The 10056-nt window shown below is 46.3% G+C and overlaps 2 protein-coding genes and 1 long non-coding RNA gene across 7 annotated transcripts in view; all 3 read right to left on the bottom strand.

Moving 5' to 3' along the window:
* Positions 1-1305, bottom strand: part of LOC134013967 (mitochondrial fission factor) — a 3670-nt gene extending 2365 nt beyond the window's left edge. For 2 of the 5 annotated variants that reach the window (XM_062453755.1, XM_062453756.1), the window contains exons 1-2: positions 767-1209; positions 72-202 (exon numbers count right to left, since the gene is read on the bottom strand). In XM_062453755.1, coding sequence (XP_062309739.1) covers positions 72-202; positions 767-1016 — 381 coding nt within the window. In that variant the 5' untranslated portion in view covers positions 1017-1209. Of the gene's footprint in view, positions 1-71; positions 203-766; positions 1210-1238 lie in introns of those variants that run through there. The other 3 variants (XM_062453757.1, XM_062453758.1, XM_062453759.1) reach the window with 3 other exon arrangements.
* Positions 1306-2249: 944 nt separating this feature from the next.
* LOC134013604 (uncharacterized) lies at positions 2250-5049 on the bottom strand. Its single transcript, XR_009928969.1, has 2 exons — positions 2545-5049; positions 2250-2492 (listed from the first exon to the last, which is right to left on the bottom strand). It is a non-coding gene; the product is annotated as an uncharacterized LOC134013604 (long non-coding RNA).
* A 967-nt stretch (positions 5050-6016) lies between these two features.
* LOC134013602 (transmembrane gamma-carboxyglutamic acid protein 3) lies at positions 6017-9326 on the bottom strand. Its single transcript, XM_062453140.1, has 4 exons — positions 9125-9326; positions 8052-8102; positions 7779-7939; positions 6017-7460 (listed from the first exon to the last, which is right to left on the bottom strand). The coding sequence occupies exons 2-4, from the start codon at positions 8059-8061 to the stop codon at positions 6906-6908; spliced, it is 726 nt and encodes a 241-aa protein (XP_062309124.1). The 5' UTR covers positions 8062-8102; positions 9125-9326; the 3' UTR covers positions 6017-6905.
* Positions 9327-10056: the final 730 nt, after the last annotated feature.

Here is a 10056-nt window from a genome sequence, read left to right as displayed (position 1 = left end):
TGAGGGCCTCGAACCAACTGCCTACTACCTTTCTGTATGTGAGATCATAACCCCTACATGGTGCAGTATACCTGGCCTGGATCCCTGTGAAAGGACTCTCTCTCCCAGGCTAAGTACTGGCTTTCCCAGGCCGGCCCTGCCTGGGCGCTGGAGCCTGGCTTGGAGGAGGTGAACAGGGGCCGAGGGCTCATATCTGGAGCATCTGAAGAAAACAACGAATTAATTCATGAATAAATGAAGATAAGGTACAAACAGGTATCCAGTAACATTTAATCCACATTTGGTGTAACTGAAACAGTTGGTAAGATCTGAGATACGGTGGAGGAAGAAGGAATGAGTGTGTGTGTGTGTCTGTTCTTGTGTGTGTGAGTGAGTGAGTGAGTGAGTGAGTGAGTGAGTGAGTGAGTGAGTGAGTGAGTGAGTGAGTGAGTGAGTGAGTGAGTGAGTGAGTGAGTGAGTGAGTGAGAGAGAGAGAGAGAGAGAGAGAGAGAGAGAGAGAGAGAGAGAGAAGGATCAAGTAGCCTATATTTAACCAGGATAAAAGAGGACTCAGCAACCCCAGCTTTAAACAGAGCTCTGAGCGGCAGTTGACTCAGGTAGCTAGTCCACAGGAACAGCTCTCTCTACCTGCTAGTACAACATGCTCTTTTCCAGCTAGGCTTTGACAGCACACTTACTGAGAGCCACAGTAAGCAATAGAAATGATGTCTTAAGACAACAAGCTAGCTAGCTAGCTAGCTAGCCTGACCTCCAGCCCCAGACCCACCTGTGAGTGCCAGACGGTCCGGGATGTGCATGCTGTAGGCCGGGGGAGGTTCTTCTGTCCTCTGCCTCCCCCTGTCCTCCTCCGCCCCGCCCCGCTGCTCCGGTCCAACTCTTAACCGGTCCGGGACTCTCATTTTCTGGTTGATGGCTTCCGTGAAAACCGGGTCGCGGCCTCGGACCCCCGCGGGCATGTCGCCCATAAAGGCGGTGGACGTCATTCCGGTATGATGCTGTCTACCGTGGTAATACATAATGAGAGAAGCGGATTTGACCTCGTTAAAAGTTAAAAACGACCATAAACGAAGGTTGGAGAAAACATGCGGTGTCAATCTGCTTCCTGCTTAACCGGTTGGTAAAATAAAAACGGATTGTTGTAGCCTATATCTTGTCACTGACAGTCTTATGCCTAAGACTATAGCCTTGACCGACTGTGTGGTGGCCAAAACTATACTTGTTGAGGGTGGTTGGCTAACCAATGATTAGGCGAAGGGATTGGGCAAATTACTGCTGGATTTTCCTGCGGTGTGGATTAGAATCCCTTTGTAATCCAAGGGGTGAGGATGCACCTGCTGAATACAGATGTCAGAGACTAAATGAGATTACACGATATTTGAACAGCTGGCTCAAAAACTAGATTCATGGGTTTGGGGATGAAAATACAATTGCCGTGTGTAACCTAACTGGCTAGCTGCCAATTTAAATAGCTTGAGAACTCACCATTGACACTTATTTAGCAACAAGTAACGAAACTGGTTCACACTAGCAAGTTATGTGGCTAACTAGCTAGCAATAGTTAAAATGAATAGTCATTTTATGATCAGGATCTCTTTAAATATAACCTACAGGACAACCAAGCAGGGTCAAATGACCTAAGTGTTTTGTTTGTTCATTACCTATAAACTTAGCTACCTAGCTGGCTACTATTGTGCCGGTAAATAGACGATTAAGATAAGGTGAAACCTGGAGTTGCCCAGAACTTGACCAAAACAAGTGCAGTAGCCGTTACAGCAACAGTGCCACCTAGCCGCTACTGTGCTCGGGGCTAAAGCAAACTTCACAGAATGGTACACTAGCTGAGTGTAGCCTACTTCGGCTAGAAAGCTAACAAGAAAAGTCAGAAATGTACCATGGTAAGTGTAACGTTGGCCAAGAAAGAAAATGACATGCTATAGATAGCATAACTTGTATACAAGAGTATCATAACTTTAGAAAGTTTATATTAGCCGGCTAGTTGCCCCTTACTCACCTTCTCCAAAACTTTCAGCGACTCGACCTGCCGCTAGCAACGCTAGCTAGCTACTACAGTGCAGCACCACCAATTCAGTCGCACGTAAAGCGTCACTCAATGCACAAATTGAAAGCTGGCTGTGGTCACGAATATTTGACAGCTGTCAAGATCATTCAACTATTTTTTGTTGATCATTCAACCCAAAAAATCAGTGTATCCATTTTAAACAAAACAGTCACAACCACAGCCGATATGGATAAACGCTCTTTAATATATTCACAAAGTAATCATAGTCAGTGCTTACAAACAAGATAGAGAAATTTGGCACTTAGTACAGTATGGTGACGATGAAGTGACTGGAGACGGGATGTAATCCATTGTAATAAAAGGGAGAGATTCAGTCAGTCAGACTCTCCTAAAACAAAAGCGATTAATAGCTTGCCTCGGTGTAAAATTGCCCATTTAGAACACTGCAAATGATACATTTTTAAATATACCTCTACAGGCCATGTGGACGGTGTAACATCAGTGTAGATGCGCTCATAGCCTACTCTAGGCCTGCTTCTAAAATTGGGTTAACCGCATCCTACTTTATCACATCTCCTGTCGGTCTCTTGGGATGATTCCCATGCCATCCCATCATCTCCAACTGACCTACATACACAACCTCACAGACAGACATTAGGAAAAATGGGAAACGAATTGTGGGAGAGAAAAAAAACATATGTCATGTCAATGAATGGAATCCAGCAAAACACCACAAAACGCAATTCGGTTAAGAAGCAGTCGAAAATACACTCAATGATAGGCATATGTCACCAATAATTAGCCTAGTGGCAGGGGTAGCAGTAGCAAATAGGGTGATCAAAAACGTTTGTTCCCACCAGTGTTCAAACCAAACCGACGCTCTCTACTGAATGGAAAATGAACACAATGCACCAGAAAGATGACTACAGCGTATGTGGTCCCGAGGCAAGAGAAAAATGTAGGGATTCGATGTCTAGGGACGTGGGTTTGTATGACTTGTGGGAATTTTGGGAGCTAGTGTTTACACAGCCTATAGACTATAGTTGGAAAAAAAAGTAAAAAAAAAAAAAAAAGGTTCTGTTTATTTTGCATAGCCTACTTGATGGGCACAGTTTAGGGATACAACCGTTAAAACGGAGCTAGCACGCTCTCTCACGGTCTAACCCCTTGAAGCTGGAAGCTCTTTTAGTTTTAGAACACGTTGAAGTAAAACATACAGGACATCAAGAGAAGATATATAATTCAGACAAGACACCAACACCACTATCTCCGCTGTGTGGTAAGTCACTGATTAATGTAACCGTGGTTACAAAGGGAAACAAGCTTGTGTTCTTTCCCCTCCTGTCTATTTGGTAAAATCTCAATGTCCAAGCACAGCCTCACATACAGAGATGTAAAAGAAAACAGGCAGCAGGAAGACTGCCGCACAGCGGTGTAACGTTTCACTGTAGATCAAGGGGGTTTCAGGATTCAGCCCCACACTGGATGTCACTTTGGATTTTTTTAAAAATCTCTCGTGAATGAATACAACACTATATGTTTCTGACATTTGCTATAGGTCGTTTAATCGCTGGCAGTAAGATGGCTAACGGCATGTTCCATTCAGGAGCAACTGGGTTTCGACAGCTTGTGTCAGCGTCTCTGCTGTTTGAGCTCTGGGCCCTCTGGTTTGAGCTGGATAGGAAACACGTGACCTTTCATTCCTGGTGCTGACAGAAGAGTTACTTCTACACTTCGTATAGTCAGTGGCGAAAATCTGCTATCAATTTTTTTGGGGGGGGACAATTATATGACATTTTCTAGAGAGCAATTCCTGAGGGGGACACCAAAATTACTGCTGTAACATTGTATTATGTTAAATGTATATTATTAAAATGTCCTTATGTTTACAGTGATTTATTGGGGGGGACAAATCCTATTCTTCTCAGGATGGGGGGGTCGTGTCCCCCCTGTCCCCCCCTGGGATTCCCGCCTATGCATATAGTGCTGTGTCATTGACAAATGGCATCCATGTATCCATATATATAGCTTATATATACTGTCTATGTATACATAGACAGTACATACATTACTTTATAGACATACTGGTATATGAGCAAATTACCAACTCATTTTGAGGGAAATTGAAGTGAATATTTGGATTTGAGGTGCACTGGATACAGCTACTCTGATATACAGAGTATATCAGATACATAAACACACACACATCCTTTTGATCTTGTCACAAAATACATGAATATGAATCAGAGAAACATCAGATTATGCCATTGGATCGATACTCCTGAATGAGAACGACCAACATCAAACATAAGAGATCGATGACCAAGCACACAACTCAAACACTGGCTAGAAACCCACCATGAAGTGTATTTCAACAACACACAAAAGCTTATAGATTAAGTAGGACATAATGCAGTGAATGAAAACAAATGACTGAATATGCTTTTCCAGAAGGGATGTGTATGATTTTGGCTTACCAGAGGAAGACTACAGACATCTTTATATTGGCTGCTTTGGCACATTTCAGCCTAGCGAGAATTCACAAACTTCGAGCGCGTTCCGTAATAAAAACGAACGAGCAATTGTCTTCACACATGTATATAATCATCATTTATACACACACACACACACACTCACACTGAATCAGTAAACCCACTTGCATACGAAAAGTACAAGAAGCTCTCTCCCAACTAAACAACGTTGCAGCAAACAGGCTTCTGTCAGTGACACTTTGCAAGATTATCATCTTCCTGACATCTCCTTCTGCCGACACACAGCTGGCCCTGGTGTCAGGTGTCACGAGGAGAGATAAGGGAGAGGAGAGGGGAGGAGAAGGGGAGGGAAAGAGAAGAGGAGGGCAGAGTGAGGACATAGGAGAGGAGGAGAAGGGGAGAGGATAGAGGAGAACCTAACCCGATTCTGTTTAACTAGCCAGGGCACTCTGTCATCACTTTGACAGGCTGGAAGAAAGCTCCGGGACAGGATCGATCAGAGGCCAACACTGGGGTGTCGAGGGTTACAGGAGGGGAGGGGGGGGGGGTCAGGTGACCCCTGGGGGAGGGGGGGGCGTTGGTGTCATGACAGGCAGACTGCAGCATCAGCAGGAGGAACTGCCAGAGACGAGGGGCAGACCGCCAGCATTCCTCCCCGGGATGACTCCGCCCACCCCTCCACCCGAGGTCACTTCCTCTCCCTCGAAGGTCACTTCCTTTCCCTCGCTTCCTCTGCGTCTCTCGAACACAACGGAAAAAAAAACCCCAAACACATTCTGTATATCCCGGGTGATTCTGTCCTATACAGCAGGCATTTCTGTAGCTGTCCACTGATGTCTTCGTCACTGGCAGTGTGCTAGACTGGTGCTAGGGTTGAGGCCGACCTCAGCAGATTAATTCTACTTCCTGTATTCTGAGTCATGGTGGATGACCAGGTAGCTGAACTTCAGTTTGCAAGGAAAGAAGCAGTGTAAAGGCAAAAGGCGGTGACCAGCAGAAGAGAAGAGGTGCAGAGATGAAGCAACTTAGCCATCATTTATCACATTAACCCTTGTGCTGCCTTCAGGTCACATGACCCAAAGGTTCATAACGAACCATTGTTGTGTTTACCCAATTTTACCCAATACAAAAACAAATAAAAATAATTTTATTTTAACCTTTGCAATGTGGGGGGTCTGAGACAGCCCAACGGTTAAAAGAAAATGCTTCACTTTGTTTTTGTATGTGGTAAATTTGTCGCAATACGACGGTGGGTCACAATGACTGATGGGTCAGAATGACCTGAAGATAACACAAGGGTTAAGCCAGAGCTGATCACATGCAGTGAGGTCAACAGCCAGGAAACACTGTACTGTGCGACTGTAAATTGTTGCGTTTTTTTAACAAAAGTAAGAAATTGTAAACAGTAATCGGAAGCTAGTGCTGTACACATTACTTGACTGGACTGTATGATTAGCTTTTGGTTGTGCTTAGTGCTCAGTGTGTGTGTGTGTGTGTTTCAGTAGTGTTGCTTTGTGTTTGGGTGTGTATGTATGTGTGTGTGTCTCACTGGCATATTCTTAAGGGGATTACATCTGGCCAGTAATATGCATTACTACATCATTCCATTTCTACCTTTGGCACACAAGAAAAAATAAACCAAAACCTATCCATCGTTTGATCAAAGGGAGGTTGAGTTCCCTTATCTCATATTTAACAGGCGAGATTAGATCTCCTGTTCCAGGGGGATGCCAGGCTGCAGTAGACACAAGTCTGCAGTCGAAGCCTATCTTGATTCCTCTGCGTAGGAGAGACACATCTCAGCTCGTCATCTGTGAGATATTCCCCCGCATGACAAAGTAGTCCCGACAACGAGCCAATGTCCACACTATGAGAAACGACCCGTTATTTGTCATCCCGTTTCATCCCGACGCTAGCCCGGACCCAAGTCTCTGATTGGATCTCTTATCTTCTCATCCTCTCATCCTTCTTTTTTCCGTTCCTTCTCTGGTCGTGATAAGGCCGTGTCTGGCACTGACAGAGGTGGGGAGGAGGTGCGCAGGGGCCTGCGGCAGGCAGCGGCAGCTCCGGGGGTCGTGTTTTCAGCTGGTGAAGACTAGCGGCCCAGATATCCATCTGGTTTCTACATGTATACAGGTTACCCAGTGGCACGGCCCTGAACGCCACATTCAGAGGAGACGACACACTGATGCATCATCACCACACACACACACACGTGGGAGATGGCCCATGTGAAGCACAGATCGTACAGCCGGCCGACAGTCAGCGAAATGCTTTTAAACCCACAGGGCCACAGTTCCCCAGAGGTCAGACATACGCTTGGAGCAGAGGCAGGGGTAGAGGCAGTGGGAGAGGCAGGGGGGAGGGGGGGGGGGGGTCGCCTCCCTTGAACCTCACTTCTCCGTGACGATCTCCTCGTACTTGGGCGGTGGGTCGCTGTAGGGCGCTGTGACCTCGTCGCTGCTGCTCTCCAGGTGGCCCGTCACCTCCTCGTAGGACGGGGGAGGCGTGGCGCCCGAAAGGCGCGAGGCCACCGACGCGGACGGCTCCTGGACGTACAGGGACCTGCTGTTCTGCTGGGGAGGACGGGGGTCGGGGGCGGCGCACACCAACGACCCCCCTCCTCTCTCCACGCCGCTCACCACCACTGTGGGGCGAGGCGGTACCTCCGGGTAGGCACCCTCCGGCTGAGGGGGGGCGTCCCTGTGGACCAGGATGCGGGGGAGGCCGCGGGCGTTGCGATTGGCCAGGTAGCGGTTCTGGGTGTAGGCGGGGCGCCGGCGCGTGGCCTTCTGCAGCTGGCACCTCCAGATGAGGAAGAGGGCGATGATGATGAGGAGGGCTACCCCCAGGAGGGGGGCCACCATGTAGACGGTGTCGCTGCGCTCCGAACGACCCTCTGTGTTGCTGCTCACCGTGTAGATGCTGCGGGTCTTCCAGAACTCCATCTGAGGAGGGGAGGAGGGGGGGGGGGGGGGAGGAGAGGGAGGGAGGGGGAAAGAGGAGAGGAGAGGAGGGGAGGGAAGAGAGGATAGGATAGGAGGGGAGGGAGGGGAGGGGAAACATATGAATAACATGAACCTTAAAACCCTAAAATCAGGAGGGTTAAATCCCCGTTCACCAGGACACAACACGACACACCATGACCCGAGTCGGTCAGTCAACAACACTACAAGGCACAACACCCTCTATTATACTGACCAGTGGAACAACAGTGACAACAGTAACTAGGTTGTGGGAGGGATCGCTGTGGGAAGTTAGGCTACCGTGCGTTCTTTGTTTTCAAACACCTCGTTGGCCTCCTCGAAGCTGCAGCTCTCCTCCACGCACTCCCTCTCGATGTTCCCCTGGCGGAACTCCTCCATGAAGCCGTTGGCCCGAGGGAAGCGTTTGAGCAAGGAGTGCGCATCCTTTCCCTCTAGGAACGCTGGACACACACACACATGCACACACACGCAATGTCATCGGCACTGAGAGCAGGAACAGGAAGTGACAGGCAGACAGCGGTGTTTGAAACATATAGTGTGTGCCTGCCTCACCTCCAGCCATGCTGCCACCCTGTTACTCAGGCAGAGATCCCCGTAGCTGACCTGGAAGTGAAGCACAATACAATTACAAAGCAGACAGGCAGAACAAGACAAACATTTTCTCTGTGAAAATACACGTTTTAGATTTTACAAGTCAATGCTTTCCCAAAGTCCAATATATCCTAATAGTATACGATATATAAATATAATATAAAAACAATATATGGTTACAATGATAATTTTGTCGTTTGTTGTTATAGGTAGTCATCAATTCATGGCCATCAAGTAATCTTTTTGCTTTTGATCCAAGCAGGATATGGTCTGTAAAATGGGTCTGGAGTGTCTTTCTGTTTCAATAATGGATGGCATGGCTTTCAAGTATGTATGCAAAAATGTATGTATGCCTTCATAAATGGACACAGGCATCACCATATACCTTAGTAAATATATTCCATCATCTATAAATATAATGTAGTGTAGCCGGGGGTGGAGGTGTTCCCATAGCAACAGGGATGGGTAAAGGGGGTGTTGCACGAGAATCACCGTAAACACTCCCCATCTAGACAAAATGTTACATTTAAGCCACGCGTGGTTGAAAGTCGTATTAAAATGTCCCTGTCACGGGAAAAGATGGAGCGCTCGGTTTCTCGATACGTGACACGGAGTAGGCAGCAGTAAATAACCCACTTACATCAAGCGGCACCCAGCATCGCGAGTAACAAGACCGGTTATTTGTACGACGCTACGAATACTCGGAATTACATCTTATCTCCATCTCTCACAGACTCAGAACCGCCCCACATACAACCACACGCCAACAAGCACACAGTCCACCCCTCAAATATAACCTGTTAAATTAGGATAACTTAATCATTCGAAAGTCTGTTTACACTGCTGACAACGGTTAAGAAAATAAGAACGCACGAGAGCAAACAAACAAACGGACTTAGTTCTCAATGTCTCGCAGATGTGGACAGCTTTTGCTGGCCAACTAAAAATGAAATATTGACAAAGATTCGTGTTGAGTTCAGTCATATCTTAGATAAGACGAGAGTGCAGTGTCCGTCACTCTTAAAGCTCAGTACCTTAACATTTGATGCATCCATTCATTTCGTCATATAAAGTAGGTTCCCTTTTCAGACAGATTTCACCTATAATCCACACACGTGTTTCTTTATCATTCAGGTATACAAAAATAAACCCTGCCTTCCACGACACCGTTATAAAAAAAGGATTTTCCATCCCATTCCTGCTTCTAACAAGGGAGCACCCACGAGAGTCAGTTTTCAGACGGTGACCGAGACACCGGTAAGCCAATAGAAGAGGCGGAATCTCCACAATTATCCAATCAAAGCCCTCAAAACGGTTCCGTCGCCTCCTAAACCCACGTCCTTCAAGACGGAGATTCGTGGATGTTGAAGTTGTTCGACAGACACACAATCCAGATTTATCAAATTAGTTTAATGGAATAACAACTAGCGTGTATCAGAGAATATCTTGGTAATTATTTGAAAGAACATGTGCATATAATCGTTTTATCTACCGTCCTGAGTGAAGTAATATCAACTGTTATTATGTCAGGAGCCTAGTAGCCACACCTTAGACAGGAAGACTTCATATCCCAGCATTCAAAGTAGCAGTTCCCGTGTACTGGTTTTATTTGATGGATTAAGGTTGATATCAATATCCTGGTTCTATAATCCACACTAAATCTGTACCTTTAAGAACGTTCAATTAATTCTTGTTAATGCAAACAATATAAATTAAATATACAGCACATTTCTTATATGGATATTTTTTTTTACATGAACAATCTAAATAAGTCATCGACTTTAACAGCTGGAAGAGGTTGGAGAAGAACAGAGAGAAAGAAAATTAAAATGCACGAGTGTGTGCATGCATACATACTGAAGTAACCGCCTGCATGTGAGTGTGCATATGCAAGCACTTGTGTGTCAAGGGTGTGTGTGTGTGTGTGTGTGAGAGAAAAAGTGTGTTACTGTGTGTGCATTGCCGT

Source organism: Osmerus eperlanus, chromosome 27, assembly GCF_963692335.1.
Source record: "Osmerus eperlanus chromosome 27, fOsmEpe2.1, whole genome shotgun sequence".
Lineage (NCBI taxonomy): Eukaryota > Metazoa > Chordata > Actinopteri > Osmeriformes > Osmeridae > Osmerus > Osmerus eperlanus.
Note: the sequence above shows the minus strand (reverse complement) of the source record. Positions and strands in the feature narration are given on the sequence as shown.